The 20,619-nt window shown below is 47.4% G+C and overlaps 1 protein-coding gene across 2 annotated transcripts in view; it reads left to right on the top strand.

Moving 5' to 3' along the window:
* Positions 1-20,619, top strand: part of LMNB2 (lamin B2) — a 76,987-nt gene that overhangs the window by 25,801 nt on the left and 30,567 nt on the right. For both annotated transcript variants that reach the window (XM_077272722.1, XM_077272714.1), the window contains exons 3-7: positions 80-236; positions 2,263-2,388; positions 2,661-2,831; positions 3,865-3,990; positions 4,138-4,358. In XM_077272722.1, the coding sequence (XP_077128837.1) occupies positions 80-236; positions 2,263-2,388; positions 2,661-2,831; positions 3,865-3,990; positions 4,138-4,358 (801 nt within the window). The remainder of the gene's footprint in view (positions 1-79; positions 237-2,262; positions 2,389-2,660; positions 2,832-3,864; positions 3,991-4,137; positions 4,359-20,619) is intronic.

Below are 20,619 nucleotides of genomic sequence, written 5' to 3'. Positions count from 1 at the left end.
TCTGTGCCTAATGCCAAGGAACTTCATCATCTTGTATAGTATTTCAATAAAAAAAAAATTCTGTTTCTCTCTTATCTAGCTTGAAGAAAAAAGCTGCAGATCTGGCTCACGTTAAGCAGCGTAATAAAGAGCTGGAGGCCTTGAATGTGAGAAATGAAGCCACACTCAATGCTGCCCTTAATGATAAACGCGATCTTGAAGCAGACTTGGCCAATCTGCATAGTCAGCTGACTAAGGTACTGTTTTACTATTCATCTCTGTGAAAAATATCTAAAGGGTATGCCAGCGCTCCACTGTTCTTCACCAGTGCATAGATGTCATTGCAAACAAACTGCTGAAATGAGTCACTTCTGTATCAATACCCTGTAATATTACAATACAGCTGATAATGTGATTAAACAAACTGATATAGTATATTCATATACTGTAACTAAGTTCATATATTCATAAGTCATTTTATACTGTAATAATTACAATAAATACTGTATAATTGTGCGGCATCGAGATCCATGACCGTTCCATTTATTGTGTCTGATAGTGATAGTTCACATTATACTCCTCCTCCCCCTCAGTACAAAAGCCATACTTACCAGTGCAACGTACTGATGGAGCTAGTTACCATTCAATAAGGGGTGACCGCTTCGTAGTCTAATTGCACACATATAAAGGATAGTTAGAAAAGTGGTAATTCAGAAGGACTGTAAGAGAAAAGACAGACAAGGCAGTACTGTTTAAGGCTATTTTGAGTTTTTGCCTGTTCAAACTTTTTCTAAATAAGTGAGAAAAATACTTACTCTGTCACTTCATTGGGGGACACGGGACCATGGGTGTTATGCTGCTGTCCACTAGGAGGCGACACTATGCATAATCTGAAAAAGATTAACTGTGGCTCCTCCTCTGCAGTATACACCCCTGGACGGCGTCAGCCTTCTCCAGTTTTTGCTTAGTGTCTGAGGGCTGCATCTGGATATAAAACAGATTGAGGTGCCTTTTGGCTCTAAAATGTCTAAAACATCAAATTTATGGAGTTTCTAACCACAAAATAACCATTCAAACCAAGTTCAAGAGCTCGATGCACCCTTTCCTTGGCGTGACCAAACTTTCTAATACCTCTTCCCACCCTCTATCTCTGCCTCCTCTGAGGAGATGTTTTCAAAACAGACCATGTTCTGCTATTTGGAGCTTCCTGTGGCAATCAGACATAGATATAATATCTAAGGCTAAATAAAAAGCAGATCCTTGCCACCGAAATGCCTGTAGACCTGTACTTGGATTTGCCTCATTGTGACACAATAGTGTTTTAATCCAAGGTTTTTGTGTGTATTTTCCATGCCTAAATTATAAACAAAAAAAAATGCCATTGCACATTTCCATAGGAAATGTTTGACAGATATGAGCTAAACAATTGATTATTTTGTGTACGACGCATTGCTGTAGACTACAATACAGTGCGGCAAAAAAATACCTTGCATGTAGAATCCGCATCATGATTTCTCTTCTTAAAAAGTGCACACAATGGGGGAGAGACAATTTTTGATTAATATCAAAACTGACTTTGACTGCAAATGGTGATAAATGTAAGGGTGAACATTATGAAATATCCACAATAATACGCTTGAATGTTAAGATTTTGTGGTTTAGTTGAACTTGTATAAAGATTTTTTTTTTTTTTTTTGCCAGCTCTGTAACACTGCTTGTCAAAACATAAATATGAAATCGTCCTAATCATACTGACCTACAGAATAGAAAAAAAAACAAGCCCACATAAAGTTATGTTGCTAGAAAAATATAAGTTGTGGCTCCTGGAACTTGATCGTATTTTTCGGACTGTAAGACACACCGGACCAGAAGACACACCTAGGTTTTAGAGGAGGAAATTTAGAAAAAAAAATAGAAAAAACAAATGTCATTTCTGTACTTAAAATCACTTTTCCCGGTAGGCACGGGCCCCCTCATCCCCGTCCTGGTAGGCACAGCCCCATCAGAAAAACATAAAGTAAAAAAATAAATAAACCATCCTACTTAAATTTCTGCGCTCCCTTGCAGCGTTCTGTTGTGATGCCAGCAACTGATTTATACTTGTAAAATACTGAAAAATACAGTAGGCCTGGTCCATAAATGGGTAAAGCAATTAGGGCTGCTAATTATTATTTTAAAGAAACATTACCGGTCAATAAACTAATTTTTAGCTCTTTATGTGCTGAATCCTTTAATCACTAGTATATGTGTGTGTGTCAACATCTTGCTTTGTCATTCCACCAGGCTGAAGATGCTCACTCTGTTGCTAAAAGGCAACTGGAAAGTGAGACTTTGATGCGTGTAGACTTGGTGAATCGTTGCCAGAGTTTGCAGGAAGAGCTGGAGTTTAGAAAGCATGCACATGATGAGGTACGGACGTTGTATTGAATAAACTTCATTATCAGAATAATAATCATTATACCCGAAGAATGTAAGTTCGCAAGGACAGGGTCCTCTCCCCTCTGTATCAGTCTGTCATTGTAAATTTGTTTACTGTTAACGATATCTATAACCCTGTATGTAACCCCTTTTCACATGTACAGCACCATGGAATTAATGGTGCTATATAAATAATAATATTATAATCAGAACTGGTTAACACTCGACTGCTGTTCCAATTATCTTTATATTGAAACTCCTAGGAGTTCAGAGAGACAAGGAAGCGGCATGAGCGCAGTTTAGTAGAAATAGATAAAGGCCAGAAGTATGAATATGAATCGAAGCTAGCCCAAGCCCTTGATGAGCTTAGGAAACAGCATGATGAACAAGTTGGACTTTACAAAGAAGAGATGGAACACACTTACCAGGAAAAGGTAATATTAAAGTATTGTTAATAAATATATACATACATACATACATACATACATACATACATACATACATACATACATTAAAAATTATGAAGGCAAAAAAGGAGCTCTATACGCTTGCTGATCTGGCATATAGCAGAGAACCTTGTAACTGGAGGCTGCTAGAATCCAGCTGGTGTAGCGCGTCTGTCCGGTGAGTATATAGATAAAAAATACTACTTTAAAACAACGTCCTTAATCACAGTATGATATGATATACTATGATTAAGGGCGTTTTTCACCAAAAAATGTATCGGTTTTAACATTTTTCCTGGACATTGTTCGTTTTAATGGGTTTAAGAAGTACGGTAGTTATTTTATAGTTCCCAGACGGACGTGCTGCATTTTTCCTTCCTCCTTTTCCACATTTTAGTTGCCAAAATATGGCGGATGGTTTAATGGTTGGTATAGTAAAGAACTATTCTGTAACATTTGGCTATTTGTTTTCTTACCCCATTAAGTGTCCCATTTAAGTTGTAGGTCCCAATTCATTGTTGCCTTTGCTTTTTTTTTTAGGCTATTTTATGTGCTCTAGCCTGTGTTTGTTTTTTTAGTTTTTTTTTTTTTCCCCCCCTTTATGTGGGCGGAGTTTAGCATTTCCAGATGTTTGTTTAATTCATCAAGTGTGACGTTTTATAAAGTCGCAAAACTTGGTGCAACTCCATTCTAGTTCCCCCTGGTGTATTTTTGAGTATGAGTATTTTTTTGCATCAGTTTATAAAACATGCAATTTTTGGTGCCAAAAATTTGCAAAAACAGTAGGGGAAAAATAAAAATGTGACTTTGTTCAAAAGCGCTTTTGCCATTTGAAGATTTTTGGCACGAAAATGTAAACTTATTAATACTAGAGGACAAAAAAGGGAAAGTGACTTAAAAATACCGCAATTAATGTTCGATTATTGGAATATATAATGTAGTCTTCGTTATTATTGTCTTACTGACACCCTGAGGCTTGCCAAATTTTCTATTTAATTAAGTAATATCTGCTACTTTTCAGTTGGACAACATCAGGCGTTCCTCTGATCACAGTGACGAGGAGGCAAAAGCAGTCAGAGAAGAGCTGAGTGAGGCACGAATGAGGGTGGAGGCACTCAGCTACCAACTTACAAATCTGCAGAAGCAGGTAGAATATTTGACTAGTAACATTTCTCTCATACCAGGTAATGCTAAGCTTCTGATTAATTGTGCAGGTGGATACTCAAAAAAACAATCAAAAAAAACCCTTAGAACTTTGCTGACATAACTTTTTAATTTTTATTCTGCATTTCAGTTAAATGCATCAGAAAATCGTGTCCATGAATTAGAGGAGATGCTATCCAATGACCGTGACAAATATCGTAAACTTCTGGACAGCAAAGAGAGAGAACTGGCAGCCATGAGAGACCACATTCAGAGACAGTTGACTGAATATCAAGAATTGCTAGATGTGAAATATGCCCTTGATATGGAGATAAGTGCATACCGCAAGTTGTTGGAAGGAGAAGAGGAGAGGTAACAATGGCACATGAATTTGCATCTTAAATTGCTGTGAGAATTGATTGCCGCAGTCAATTTTCTTTTTTTTTTTTTTTCCCCCTTCATCCAAGAGTCATAACTATTTTCTCTCCATTAACCTAGCTGTATGAAGGCTTGTGACTTTTAACCTTTTCAGATTTTCCGATGTCTGATCGCAATGCATGGAATGACCACACGTGTCTTTACCCGAACATGACAGCTGCATATATTTCTTTGAGGCTGAAAGAGCCCTTAAGTGAAATGACCTGTCTACACTTCAGGCAGCTTCCACTTGAAAGCCAAGTGATAGTTTATACAAGTAAAAAAGAGATTTCTCCTTCGCCTCATTGCGGGACACAGACCATGGGTGTATGCTGCTGCCACCAGGAGGCTGACACTAAGTATTACAAAGAAAGTTAGCTCCTCCCCTGCAGTATACACCCCTCTGCTGGCTCCCAGCTAACCAGTTCTTGCTTAGTGTCCGTAGGAGGCACACGGACTGGTCTGCTATTCAGACCCGAAGAATCTTTTTACTTTTACCGGACGAAGGGGGCGACGGATTTTTTCATGTTCCGATCTCCCCCGAACCAACAACAGGCGAGCACGGGAGTTTCACCTCTCCGTATCCTCTCCTGCGACGTGGGAAGCCACTGCCTGAGCTGATTCTAGGGGCGACGGGCCCCTTCATGGGACCGATCTCCCCCCTCCCTTATCAGACGAGCACTGGAGTTTCACCTTCAGTATCCTCTTCTGCAGCCAGGCCTATTGCCGGACATCAGCCCTGCCCACCAGGTTTTACCCTCGGCTGTTCAGAGGCACAATCCAATGTGGCGTCCGAGCAGCCCCCACTGCACCACCACTATTAAGAGCGGATGGTACAAGGAGGCGGACGGTTCCTCTCCTCCTCCCTAACAAACGGATGATGGATTGAGGTTTATCCCTGCACCGTCCATGCTGCACAGAACAGCGCTGAAACCCACATCCGCGGCGGCTCCATGCCGGGACGCGCAACGATGGTGAGTGGACCCATCTTCAGAGGGATATCCATAAAGGCGCAGGCAGCCTCAGCCACTTTCCTGTGGCCCACCTCTCTGAGGTAACGCTCTGGCTGGCTAGAAAAATTTAGCCCCTGGCTTCGGCCGATGTGTAGGCCGCATCCCGGAAGTCTCCTGAAACGCCCCGCTGGTGTCGCCCGCCTGCTACAGAAATTTAGGCCCCGGCTTGGGCCTATTCAGCATCGTGTCAGTCGCTCCGCCCCCCGAGTTGGCGCTTCTCGCTCTCTGCGAGATTTTATCTACTCTGCAGCTCACAGTGGCCATCTTGGTCCACCCGGCCGGCTCACACTGAGGCAACGATTTTTAGCATTAAGGGGGCACAACCACTCTACATCAAGGCATTAAACGCGCAAGTATTCTCCCTTCTTAAAGGCACATGTAGTATTGTCTGGTTTTAAAGGCGCATGTCCAGTATTGTCTGTTCTTAAAGGCGCAGGTCCAGTATTGTCTGGTCTTAAAGGCGCATGACCAGTATTCTCTGTTCTTAAAGGCGCATGTCCAGTATTGTCTGGTCTTAAAGGCACATGTCCTGTTTTGGCTGGTCTTAAAGTCGCATTTCCCGTATTGTCTGTTCTTAAAGGCGCATGTCCAGTATTCTCTGTTCTTAAAGGCGCATGTCCAGTATTGGCTGGTCGTAAAGGCGCAGGTCAAATATTGTCTGTTCTTAAGGGCGCATGTCCAGTATTGTCTGGTCTTAAAGGCGCATGTCCAGTATTGTCTGGTCTTAAAGGCGCATGTCTAGTATTGTCTGGTCTTAAAGGCACGTGACCAGTTTTCCCTGGTCTTAAAGGCGCATGGCCAGCATACCCTGGTCTTACGCACATGGTCAGTATGCCCTGGTCTTAAAGGCGCATGACCAGTATTCCTGGTCTTAAAGGCACGTGACCAGTATTCCCTGGTCTTAAAGGCGCATGACCAGTATTCCTGGTCTTAACAGCACGTAACCAGTATTCCCTGGTCTTAAAGACGCATGACCAGTACTTCTTGGTCTTAAGGGCACATGTCCAGTATTACCTGGTCTTAAAGGCACATGACCAGTATGTCCTGGTCTTAAAGGCACATGACCAGTAGGCCCTGGTCTTACGCACTTGGCCAGTATGCCCTGGTCTTAAAGGCACATGACCAGTATGTCCTGGTCTTAAAGGCACGTGACCAGTATGCCCTGGTCTTAAAGGCACATGACCAGTAGGCCCTGGTCTTACGCACTTGGCCAGTATGCCCTGGTCTTAAAGGCACATGACCAGTACGACCTGGTTTTAAAGACACATGACCAGTATGCCCTGGTCTTAAAGGCACGTGACCAATATGCCCTGGACTTAAAGGCACATGACCAGTATGCCCTGGTCTTAAAGGAACATGACCAGTATGCCCTGGTCTTAAAGGCACGTGACCAATATGCCCTGGACTTAAAGGCACATAACCAGTATGCCCTGGTCTTCAAAGCATATGACAAGTATGTCCTGGTTCTTGAAGGCACATGACCAACATGCCCTCCTCCTAAAGGCACAAGACCAGTATACCCTGGTCTTAAAGACGCACGACCAGTATTCCCTAGTCTTAAAGGCGCATGACCAGTATTTACTGGTCTTAAGGGCACATCATAAATCCGAAGCTGGTCACCCTAACTGAGCTCTGGAGCCTTCGCCACTCATCCCCTAACCGCAACCCATGGTTTTCTCAGACCAAGAGATTGAATCCCTCTGTGAACCCTCTGTGGCTCGGAGTGCTCGCAGGACCGAGATACATGGTCCCTCTCCTACATGGGAGAGTCCGCTAGCAGGGGCCGCAAGTGTTCTAGAAAAACGTACAGGCGTCTGCAAAACGGAAGTTTTTCATTTCCTAATCTCTCCCCCATGATTTGTTGAGAACAACGCTGAATATGGATCACATATTGCCTTGGATTGCAAGAGCTTCAGAAAAGGAGGGACTCTCCTATTTATACCATCAACAAATCGACGAGCAATTCACTGGACAGAAGCCGCTAAGTAGGTTGCCATACCTGGTCTGATTTTTATGGGCGACGGGTCCTTTTAAGGGCACCGATTCCCCCCACATCTTCAACAGACGAACACATGCAGTGTCGCCTCCATGTATCCTCTTCTGCATCCAGGCCTAATGCCAAACAACCTGCCCTGTCCACCCGGGGACCTCAACTCTGAGGATGTACAGAGGCACACATCTTTGGCATCCGAGCACCCCCCTTTGTATCAATTTAGGGGATGATGCAAGAAAGCGGACGATTCCTCTCCACGTCCCTGTTAACAGAATGGTGGATCGAAGGTTCCTAATTTTCTACTCTGCACGAAGATGGCAAGAGGCCTGCTGGTTGCAGCCCCGCATTCTGCCACTTGGCAGTCTAACCGGGTGGAATTTCTTGTGGTATACCTACCAGTATCCCTGCCCTATGTATCATCAATTAAAAAACCACAGACGGTCGGATAGCAAATCTGGTTCGTTCCGTCTGTGGCTTCGGGTTCAGCGCTCTACCCTTCTTTAGCGCCACATGATGTTGCTTGACCAATAGTCTCCTGGTCAGAGACCTTATCTACTTCAATTCAAATCAAATCTTCTGAGCGGGAGACTAACAAGGGATCGTATTTTTTCTACAGACCCATCCAGCAGTAGAAGCATTGTCCTGGACAGTCTAGATCTAAGAGATCTTGGTTTCATGAAGGAGAAAATGAAAAGTATGATCATTCCTGGACCTCAAACTTCTAACAACCTTTGACAAGGCCCTCCTTTTTCAGATGCAGTTCCTCCGCTCAGCCATTACTTCAACAAAAAAAAAAAAAAAAGTGGAGTTTTCTGGCATCCATCGACATTCGGTTTTCTTACCCTCACATGCCTACTTTTTTCCCCTCTACAATTATCTCTTCTCCTTTCCATTCGCGAACAGCATTTTCAAGTCACGACCTTGCCCTTCAGCCTGGCTACCGCACCACAGTGGTCGCAACGCTCATAGCAGTTGTCATGTGCTTCTTGCACCCTAGAAACATGGTCGTCCTGCCCTACTCGGTCGACTTTCTAGCCGCTCTACAAGGACTACGCTAAGTCGTCTATATCACTTGCAATACCCTCTCACTTGGGCTAGCAGCTAAACTTAGACAAGTTTTTTCCTCATTCCCAGCCCAGCAGATCCTCTTTGACGATGATCCTGCACAAGAAGGATGGTAATTCTCTCTCTCGAGTCAAGGTCGTGGCCCTTCAACACGGAGCTTGTGCACTTGATCACTCATTCCCTCGGTTCATTCAATTAGCTAGGAGGGTTCTGAGCAATAAGACGAAAACGGAAGTAGTTTTCTTTTGCTCCGCTCGTTTTCAGCAAGTCAATCAGGCTTTCAAAAGGTAGTCTCTAAGCTCCTTCCTCATCCAGAGCCTTCTTCTGGTCCAATGGTTATTAGGGATACCAATGCCCGTCTTCTTCTCCCGATCATTTCTCTGGGGATCCGAACAGTACGGCTAATCCTACAGCAGGTCCACTGCCCTTAGGCGGGTCAACCATCCGTCTTCAATTTGGATAATGCCACGGCTGTGCCATACGTCAATCATCTCGCAGGTACCCACAGTCAAGCGCCATGGCCGAGGTACCTCGCACTCTCTGATGGGCCGAGATCTATCATTCGGTGATCTCAACAGTACATGTCCCTGGAGTAGAACACTGGGTGGCTGACATATTCAGCCGTCAGGGTTTTCTCCTCAAGTGAGTGGGAACTTCACTCGGAAGTCTTCCTTCACATCTGCCTTCACTGGAGTACTCCAGATGTAGGTCGGATGGCGTCCAAGCTGAACGCCTATGTACTCCAGTTCATGGTTTGGCTTCAAGATCCAAGTTCATCGCAGTGCATGCTCCGTTTCTTCCACGGTACCAATTTCCATAACTCCTCTTCCACTACGTCTTGAGATCTTTTTGGAAGCAGAAAAGGCCCCCAGTGATCCCGGGAGACCCGCACTGACCATGTCAGGTTTTCTCGCTTGCGGTACTAGTATTTCTCCGTCTTATTTCGTCAAAACTGGAAATATGGACCTTCTCGCAGGGAGCCTTCACCTGTAGTTCTCCCCTACCGCGTACCGTTAGATCTGGGGGATCTTAATGGTCCTGGGGATCTTACAGTAGACTCCTTTTTCGATCCAGAAAGACTTTACTATCAGGGAACGTCACTCCGCTTTTTTCTCTGCGTTCTTGTCATCCTGATGAGTCTTCAGAGCTTGCCACTCTGTTCCTTTCAGTCTTTTTTCCTTATTACCATCAATGCATCGTTGCCCTCAAGCCATCCCCTTCCCTCGTTGCCAAGGTGGTTTTGTATTCCCACTGTTGCAGGGGCATCGTCCTCTCATCTCTTTCGGCTCCAGTCCACACAACGGAATGGGTTCTCCATAATCTGGAAGAAGTGAGTGCTCCAAGTGGGTACGTATCGAGGACGGCGTCCTTCCGAAGGTTGGACACTTTGCTTGGGCTTCTCGATGGTAAGTAGGCTTCCCGACGGTCACAGGAAGGGTTTAGCCGTGTTCATCGGCCACGTTAGCCTGGTGGATTCTTTTCACCATCCAGGAGTCCTTCCGTGCTAGATGTCAGCCTATCTCCCTGTCTCAGGGCTCTAGGCACCAGGCGTCGGCAAGCACGACCGCAAGCTTGCAAATTCCTCCAGTCCGCATGCATTCTTGAAGCACTATAATTCACACACTTCCACAGATGTGAGTCTGGGCAGGCGGACTTTGCAGGCCGCCTTGGCGCACTTGTAAGTAGCGGTTACACGGCCTGATCTGATGTTGTCCCCCACCCAGGGACTGCTTTGGGACGTCCCATGGTCTGTGTCCCCCAATGAGGCGAAGGAGAAATAGGGATTTTTGTGTACTCACCGTAAAATCCTTTTCTCCGAGCCATTCATTGGGGGACACAGCTCCCTCCCTATTATTAGTTGTATTTGTTTTAATCATTTGATATGTTATACTCTCATATATAATGTGACATGCTATACGCTTATATGTTGTTATTGATCTCCTACTGCTTTTGCACCGAACTGGTTAGCTGGGAGCCAGCAGAGGGGTGTATACTGCAGGGGAGGAGCTAACTTTCTTTGTAATACTTAGTGTCAGCCTCCTGGTGGCAGCAGCATACACCCATGGTCTGTGTCCCCCAATGAATGGCTCGGAGAAAAGGATTTTACGGTGAGTACACAAAAATCCCTATGTCGGCAGTCAAATATGGCCTTTTTGTCCTGAAGCGTTTTCCTCATGAAAAACTAGGCATGTACACATACATCCAAAAGAGATTGTATAGTGGTGTGAAATTGTTTGGTCATTGTGGTGTTAATTACCGTATTTTACGGACTATAAGACGCACTGGACCATAAGACGTTCCTAGGTTTTAGAAGAGGAAATTGGGGTGAAAAAAATTAAAACCAAATCATGGCATGGTCACTGCACAAGTGACTGCACAGCAGCTGCAGGAAGGCTCCAGCTGACACTGTGCATGCTAATAAAGAGCAATGAATACTCACTGCTCTCCGCGCACACAGTTCTGGTGTGCAGAGCAGTGAGTATTCTGGCAGTTGTCCTTTGGCTTGCAAGCAGCACATGACGTCTCTGCCATATGCTACTTACAAGGGTAAAGCAGCTGCTGGCATCGGAACAAGATGCTACGTGGGAGCGTCAAGAAGGGTAATGGTTTGGGTTTTTTAATGTTTTCTGATGGGGCCGTGCATACCAGGATGGGGGTGGGGGCCAATCATACTAGGATAAGGATGGGGCCATGCATACCAGGATGCTATTAAAGAGAAATCAATATTCATTACCCTCCACGCCCATTGGCCTGGTATGCAGTGAATATTCATTTCTCTTTAGCCGCTGGCACAGGAGTGAGCCGCAGCCACCGACTCCTGCCTCTGTGACCCGCTGCTCCGCCAATGCCGCTCCCCCACCACAGTCAGAGCCGGTATGTCCGGACTATTAGACGCACCCCCCATTTTCCTCCACGAAAAAAGTGCGCCTTATAGTCTGACAAATACGGTAAACAGTAAAAATTAGCTGGTAATTTGACGCTTCATGTCCATACAATTTTGGACATGCTCAATTATAAAGTACTTTATTTAATGCTTTTAAAAAAAAATTGAGATCTTCATTCATAATAGCCATAACTTTTTATCGATGGAGGTACACAAGTGCTTGCTTTTTGCGTGGCGAGCTATCGTTTTTATTGGTACCATTTTAGAAGATGTACAACTTAATTGTTTGTTTTGTCACCTTCCCTGGCCTTTTTCTTTAAAGGGAACCTGTCAGCAGTTTTGGCCGATATAAGATACTGCCACTGCTTATCTACAGCATTCTATAATAATGTATATCTGGCCCCTACCCGACCTGAAAGATAAGAAAAATAAGTTTTATTATACTCACCTGTGGGTGCGGTCCGGTCTGATGAGTGTCGCAGGTCCGGCGCCTCCCATCTTCTTGCGATGCCGCCATCCTGTTGCTTCATGGCTCCCCGGCATCGCGCTCCTGCGCAGGCGTACTTATCTGCCCTGTTAAGGCCAGTAGAGGTCAGAGGCCCAGCATTCTTTTTTCTCCTTTGCCTCATTGGGGGACACGGGACCATGGGTGTATGCTGCTGCCACTAGGAGGCTGAGTGAATATAACAAAATTAGCTCCTCTTCCTCTGCAGTATACACCTACCTACCACTTGCTCTATCCGAACCAGTTCATGCTTGGTGTCTGTAGGAGGCACATGGGTCTGGTCTTCAGACCACAATTTTTATTCTCATTTTATTCTTACTTTTTTTCATTCTTATCCTTTTAATGGATTATAAGGGGCGAAAGATCCCTTCAGGGTTCCGATCCCCCCCCCCAACCAACAGGCGGGAATGTTTAGTGTCGCCTCCACGTACCCCGTCCTGCACCGTTAAAACGTATGCCTGAGCTCTCTTTAGGGGCGACGGGTCTCTTCAGAGCACCGATCTCCCCAAACCAACAGAAGGGAACATTGAGTGTCGCCTCCACGTACCCCCTTCTGCGCCAGGCTTATTTTAGCCGGACTAACAGCCCTGCTCCATCCTAAGGGTGTTAACCCCTAGGATCTTCTGAGGCATTTATGGCGTCGGTGCATCCCCCACTGCATCACCACTGACAAACAGTAGCAATGAAAGGAGGAGGACGGTTACTCTCTACCTCACTGTCAGTAGGATGGTGGATGGAGGGTTCCCTGCAACATCCACAGCGGGGACATAGTATTGCAGCAGCTGACCTGCAAACAAAACAGTTTGAACTCTGCGCTTCATCTTCTGGTTCTGTGTGGGACACCATCCACACTGAAGCCAGGCAGTCACCTTGGCGGCCCCATGCCGGGTGGCGCACTGCAGGTAAGGGAATCCACGACTGTGGTGGGCTCCTGTCCTGCAACAGAGACTCTCCGTGGGGGACGAGTGCAGAAATGTTTGGTCACCTGCAGATGACTGCGGCTGGTATGACCTGATGGGAGCTGGATGTGAGGACGTCTCCCATGCCCCTGTGGCGTTCCCCTCCCCCGCCGAGTAACGCTCCAGCCAGCCACAGTAATTTAGGCCCCGGCTTGGACCTATTCACGGAGCCATCCTGAGGCCCCAGCCCCCAAACTGGCACTTCTTGCTCTCTGCGAGATTTCCGCATATGCAACTCCCGGGGGCCATCTTTTATACACCTGGCCGGCTCTTCTCAATGCTGACGTGGCGACAAGCAGATCCCAGGGCACTTCTAAAGGGGACGCAATGGATCCGCTGCACTCACGGGCAGCAGACCTGGGTAAGAGACCTGACTCTGCAGTAAACAGATCAGCCCACATTGGCCCTTCCCTGCATTTCCTTTACACTCCCTGTTGGAGGATGTTAACAGTATAAGAAGTCAGGGGGCATACTGCGGTGCATTATGTCACTCCCTAAGACATCTTTGTTGCCACAGGGACATAGTATCCCACCCTGCAGGGACTGTGATCACGGCTGCGCTCAGGAGCCCTCCGCCACTACTGAACCAAGGTTACCTAGCCCCCCTGAGCGGACTTCGTCGCTGTCACAGTCCATGAAGTCACTGGCAGAGATACAGCCTCTCCTCTATTCAGGGGCCTTCGCCAGCCTCTCTGAGGATTCCTTGACTCACATTACAGAGTGGCGACGGACCCCCTTAAGGGTTCCGCTCTCCCCTGACCTGCAACAGGCTGAAACGCGGAGTGTCGCCTCCACATACCCCCTCCTGCACCATTTTTTTTTTTTTGTTATGGGCCTGCCTGTGATCTTCCAGGGCAACGGATCCCTTCAGGGTACCACTCTCCCTACACCATCAACATATGGGAACATGGAGTGTCGCCTCCACGTACCCACCTCTGTACCCAGGCTCATACCGTCCTTTTTTCCCTGCGCCAGACCAACAGCCTGACCCATCCTTGGACAGTTAGCACCTTGGATGTTCAGAGGCTTGTCCGTGTAGCCCCCTCCCCATCGCCCCTGATGAACAGTTGCAATAGCAGGAAGACTGAAGGTCCTTCTATCCTCCTCTGACCTCGGAGTGGATAGATGGAAGGCTAGGACATAGTTCGCTGGCACAGAGAGCGACCTTACAAACACTTCACAAGTCAGAAGCCTATAGAGGCGAGATACTCCTTTCCCCTGATTGCGGAAGGAATGAGAAGAATCCCCTCCGGTGGATCCGCTTGGCCTCAAAAATCCTTCTGTCCTCACCGGATGGTTCCTCAATTCAAGTCCTACGGACTGACCGAGAACCTGGCTCGTTCGGTTTTTTTCAAGGTTTCGGGCTTGGCACTATCCCTCTTTGCCGTGGTGTGAGTATCTAAAGCTTTGGTCTCTTGGGCTGATAACGTAAGCAGGACCATACAGGACAGTGACCTTCCTCTGCATGCAGCAGAACTAGCCAATCACATCTCCTCGGCTGGGGAATATTTGTTGCACGTGTCCCTAGACATGGCTAACACTGCTGTGCTTACAGCCGCTAATGCCATCACCATCCGATGGGCACTGTGGCTCAAGGAATGGCGAGCGGACTCTGCGTCCAAAAATGTCCTTGACGTCTCTGCCCTAGCAGGGCGGGCGTTTTATTCAGTGAGAAGCTGGATCAGCTTATCTATGTCGCCACAGGAGGAAGCGGTGAATTCCCTCCCCAGCAAAGACTACGCATTCTTTTCGTTGTCAGCAGCATACGTTTCCGGTTCTTTAGTAGCAATTCCAGCTGTTCCAAGGCTGCCACCTCTGCCATCTCGGCGCGTTCCCCTCGTGGGGACAGGAGTACCCAGGTCTCGCTTAAAATCAGCCAACCATGGAAGGTGTGAACCACGCAAACTAGATCTTAGGGACACAAGTCCCATAGATTCTCGGCCCAATGACTCGCTGTCTTATCCAGTCGACTCCAGAGGGTAGGCAGACATGTACTCCTACTTCGATTTATCTGGCTCTCCAGTCATTAACAACAAATGGTCAGAGACCCGGGGTCTTTTGGATACAAGATAATTTCCTCCCACTATCCAGCATGGTTCTTCCCTTTTGGTCCCCCCAAAAGTGGGCTCAGCCTTTCTACCGAGCCATTGCTTTGTTACGCCAAGACGGGGTCATCATTCTGGTTCCAGAAAGCGAGAGGTTTCTAGCGGTTCTATTCAATCTTAGACGTGGTCTCGAAGAAGGACGAAAGGTACAGCCCATCCTGGACCTGAAGTTACTCAACAAGTTCGTCAGGATCCGGCACTTCAGGATGGAGTTCCTCCGCACTGTCATCACTACCAAAGGTTCCCACGCTTCACCGTCTGAGAGGAACATTTCCAGTTTATGGCTTTGCCCTTCAGCCTCGTCATCGCTCCCAGGGTGTTCTCAACGGTCATGGTGGTCGTCATGTCCATTCTGCACTCTCGGGGCGTGGTCGTTGTGCCATACCTAGATGACCTCCTGATCAAGTGGCCGTCTTTCCAAGCCTGTGCAGAGGCATCCGTATCTCTTCGTACACATTTCCTCGCCTGGGCTGGCTGATGAACTTAAACAAATCTTGCCCGTTCCCGGCTCAGCAGATATCCATTTTAGATATGACCCTGCACACCTCCCGAGGGTTAGTAATTTTCCTTTAAGACAAGGTCCTAGCCCTTCCAACAGGAGGCCCGGGCACCTTGTCGCCCATTTCCTCACCATCGGCCTGGGACAGGAATCAATTCTCTCTCTCGACCAGGTATGCCGCTTGTTTCCATGGGTCAAGCAGGCGCTCAGGGGGTGGACTTTGCGGTCTTCCCTCACCCAGGGGAAAATCTGTTCTCCCAGTAAAATAGCTGGTGGTCACCACCGACTACAGTACTACAGTATTCATACTCAGGCCTCAGCAGATGCGAGCCTGGGAAGACTGATCTTTTAGGCGGCAGTAACGCATCTCTTGGCAGCTGGTGTGAGAGGTTTTGGCAGTCCTGTCGTTTCCCCACCCAGTGACTGCTTTAGGACGTCCCATGGTCCTGTGATCCCCAATGAGGTGAAGGAGGAACAGGGATTTTTGTGTGCTCACCGTAAAATCCTTTTCTCCAAACCAATCATTGGGGGACACAGTACCCACCCTGTTGGCTTCATGGCTGGATTTGTTCTTTGGTTTGACATGTTGTACCTGTATTTGATGGGTTTGATCTATTACTGGTTCGGATAGAGCCCGTGATAGGTGTATACTGCAGAGGAAGAGGAGCTAATTTTGTTATTTTCACTTAGTGTCATCCTCCTAGTGGCAGCAGCATACACCCATGGTCCTGTGGTCCCCCAATGATTGGTTCGGAGAAAACAATTTTACGGTGAGTACACAAAAATCCCTGTTTCCTCTAACTTGGACCTGTAATCACTTGAACAATGCACGGCTATATTTCTGTACTGTACCATATTGTTTATCAATCTCTAATGGAGACCAGCTGCAGCTCTGTTTAATTGGGTTTTAACCCCTTAGTGACAGAGCCAATTTGGTACTTAATGACCGAGCCAATTTTTACAATTCTGACCACTGTCACTTTATGAGGTTATAACTCTGGAACGCTTTAACGGATCCTGCTGATTCTGAGGTTGTTTTTTCGTGACATGTTGTACTTCATGCTAGTGGTAACATTTCTTCGATATTACTTGCGATTATTTATGAAAAAAATGGAAATATGGTGAAAATTTTTTACATTTTGCAATTTTCAAATTTTGTATTTTTATGCCCTTAAATCAGAGAGATATGTCACACAAAATAGTTAATAAATAACATTTCCGACATGTCTACTTTACATCAGCACAATTTTGGAAACAACATTTTTTTTTTGTTAGGGAGTTATAAGGGTTAAAATTTGACCAGCAATTTCTCATTTTTACAACACCATTTTTTTTAAGGGACCACATCACATTTGAAGTCATTTTGAGGGGTCTATATGATAGAAAATAACCAAGTGTGACACCATTCTAAAAACTGCACCCCTCAAGGTGCTCAAAACCACATTCAAGAAGTTTATTAACCCTTTACGTGCTTCACAGGAACTCAAACAATGTGGAAGGAAAAAATGAACATTTAACTTTTTTTGCAAACACTTAAATTCAGAACCATTTTTTTTTATTTTCACAAGTGTAAAAACAGAAATTTAACCATACATTTTGTTGTGCAATTTCTCCTGAGTATGCTGATACCCCATATGTGGGGGTAAACCACTGTTTGGGCGCACCGCAGAGCTTGGAAGAGAAGGAGCGCCGTTTGACTTTTTCAATGCAGAATTGGCTGGAATTGAGATCGGATGCCATGTCACGTTTGGAGAGCCCCTGATGTGCCTAAACAGTGGAAACGCTCCACAAGTGACACCATTTTGGAAACTAGACCCCTTAAGGAACTTATCTAGATGTGTGGTGAGCACTTTGAGCCCCCAAGTGCTTCACAGAAGTTTATAACGTAGAGCCGTGAAAATAAAAAATCGCATTTGTTTACACAAAAATGATCTTTTTGCCCCAAAATTTTTATTTTCCCAAGGGTAACAGGAGAAATTAGACCACAAAAGTTGTGCAATTTCTCCTGAGTACGTTGATACCCCATATGTGGGGGTAAACCACTGTTTGGGCTCACTGCAGAGCTTGGAAGAGAAGGAGCGCCGTTTTACTTTTTCAATGTAGAATTAGCTGGAATTGAGATTGGATGCCATGTCACGTTTAGAGAGCCCCTGATGTGCCTAAACAGTGGAAACCCCCCACAAATGACACCATTTTGGAAACTAGACCCCTTAAGGAACTTATCTAGATGTGTGGTGAGCACTTTAAATCCCCAGGTGCTTCACGGAAGTTTATAACGTAGAGCCGTGAAAATAAAAAATCCTTTTTTTTTTTCACTCAAAAATGATTTCTCCTACGTATCATTGGGGGACACAGGACGAATGGGTGTTATGCTGCTGCCACCAGGAGGACACTAAGTTAAACACACACAAAAGATTAACTCCTCCCCTGCAGTATACACCCACAGGCTGGACAATCCAGAGCCAGTTCTTACTTAGTGTCTCAGGAGGCACTTGGGTCCTCAGGACCCCACCAATTTTTGTTTTTTTTTAACGGAAGGGAGCGACAGGCAAATTTTCAGCTCTGATCTCTCCCGCACCAACAACGGGCAAGTACATGGAGCGTTCCTCCTGTATCCTTTCCCGCGACGATGGATGCCAGCCCTGGCTCACTTTCCAGTGTGGCGACGGTTCCCTAGCGTTCCGATCTCCCTCCCTCCCTGTCAGGCGACCACGGGGACTAATCATCCACCTAAGTTTCCTGGAGCCAGGGCACAGCCGGACAGAATGCCATGGCGTCCGTGCAGCCGCCCACTGCATCACCACTGAACATAGCGGATGTTGCACGGCGGCAGAAGCTCTCCACCCTCTCCCTACTAAGGTGAAGGTGGATGGAGCATCGGCCCCATCGCACAAGGTAAGTGCGGGGGCCGACCAGCTGACGGGACCGCCCGTTCAGGGATCCACTTTCTAATGCGGCGCTGCAGCCGCGGAGCACGGGCAATTCGGCGCTCTGTTAGGGCGGCGGCACTGTTTACCGTCTCTGGTCCGGATTCCACCACGGACATTCTGTGGCAATGGCAGCGTTCCGACGCGTATAGCAGGGAATCCACCGCCCGCCCATGACACGCCCCCCTCCCTCTCTCTCTTCCTCTCTGGGCGCTTCTCGTTCCCGAGAAGCGCCCTTCTCACATCTCGGCGGCCATCTTGGACCAGGAAGTGCGCTGGCGGCTCTGCAGCACCACAGCGCACAGGACTTCAGGATCTCTCTGCCAAGCACCGCGGAACTTGGTGAGACGCACTCATTAGGATTGTCTCTTCCCCTGCCAGTACGCTCACTTTATGGCAAAGATGTCACAGTCCAGGCAAAAACGGACTGGAAAGACCCACTCTGTTATTTTTGCTGTGTGCACCTCCTGCAAGGTATCTCTGCCCCGAGGTCACACTACCCCGCTGTGCTCCGCCTGCGAAATGTCTGCGGCACAGGATACTCCGGCCTCTGACCCGGAATGTAGTGAGCCTAGTACCCCCGCATGGGCGTCCTCCCTCGCTCGATCTGTGGCATCCTTGGAAAGGACGATACAGTCCCTCCGTGACCCGTCCCTTACCCAGGGCGCTTCCACGGATGATGTAACGCGGCCTAAAAACCCCTCTCGGCCTAGAGGTCGTACCGTTTCCAGAAGCCCTCTCTCATCTAGAAAGAAGTCCAGGGTAATATCTCCGGTCCGTGATCAGCCCTCCGGCTCAGAGAGCGAAGTCTCTCGTCACTCATCCCCAGCTCATAGCAGGGAATCCTTTCTGGACGACGCATCCAGCGTGTCCTGTTCCCCAGAGTATCGTCACGACCAAGAGACCCTAGATTCTCTCATAGACTCGGTAAGTCAGACGCTACAGTTAGAGGAGGAAACCCCGTCCAAGGCGGTTCATCCCGTGTCATTCGGGCGAACCACAAAGGCTCATAGATTTTTTCCTACGCATCCTCAATTTAAGGACATTGTCGATCTCCACAGGGTCCGTCCGGACAAACGCTTCTCAGGTCAGAAGGCTATGCAATTGAAGTATCCGTTTGCTCAGGACCTTGCTAAGGAGTGGTCTCAGTCACCCTCCGTGGACCCGCCAGTGTCGCGGCTAGCCACCAAGGCGGTTCTATCCTCCTCCGAGGGCGCGTCCATCAAGCATCCCACTGATAGACAAATTGACCAGATGGCTCGCTCGGCTTTTGAAGCTTCCTCGGCTTCTCTCTTCCCTTCTTTTGCCGTCACATGGGTTGCAAAAACCATGACCCATTGGGCCGAGTCTTTAGCCTCTACAGCTCTACACGCCGACTTACCCCCCGAGGTTTTACACCTGGCCACTCAGATTGCCAGAGCGGGGGACTTTGTAGTTTCCGCATCCTTAGACGCGGCCAATTGTGCCTCACAGGCAGCGGCCAATGCTGTCACGATCCGCAGATCCCTTTGGCTCAGGGACTGGAAAGCGGACTCAGGATCCAAAAAATCTCTCACGTCCCTTCCATACCAGGGCGAACGCCTTTTTGGGGATAAACTAGATAAAATTATCGCAGACTCCACAGGGGGAAAGAGCAAATTCCTTCCCCAGCAACGGACCTTTCGTCCCTTTCGCAACCAACAGGGCCGAGGCCGATATTTCCGTTTCGGCTCCAATTGGTCCAATTCTCCCTCCGCGCCACCCGGCGCCGGGAGAGGTCAGCGCAAGGACAGAACCTCCCAGCCATCTTACAAACCTTCTCCCTCTTGGAGAGGCAGACCCAGACAACAGGGGTCCAGGGGGCCCAGACCCAACAGGTCTCCACCTCAATGACTCTTGGCAGACGCCAAAGGACACCGACAGAGTTGGCGGCCGCCTACTCTTCTTTCGGGACGCGTGGCTCTCGGTAGTTCCCGACCGATGGGTCCGCGACCTAGTGTCCTTCGGTTACAAGATAGAGTTTGTCTCTCTTCCCCCATCTCGTTTCTTCCAGTCCCCTCCCCCCAGAGCAAGGGTCCGTCAGTATTTTCAGGCCATAAGATCGCTATGGGAAGACGGGGTCATCATCCCGGTACCTCAGAACGAGAGGTACCAAGGTTTCTATTCCAATCTTTTGATTGTACCAAAGAAGGACGGCTCAGTACGTCCAATATTGGACCTCAAGCTCCTCAACAAGTACGTCCGTGTACGTCAATTCCGTATGGAGTCCCTCCGCTCGGTAATTGCC

Source organism: Ranitomeya variabilis, chromosome 1, assembly GCF_051348905.1.
Source record: "Ranitomeya variabilis isolate aRanVar5 chromosome 1, aRanVar5.hap1, whole genome shotgun sequence".
Taxonomy (NCBI): domain Eukaryota; kingdom Metazoa; phylum Chordata; class Amphibia; order Anura; family Dendrobatidae; genus Ranitomeya; species Ranitomeya variabilis.
This window is presented reverse-complemented; position numbering and strand designations above follow the sequence as displayed.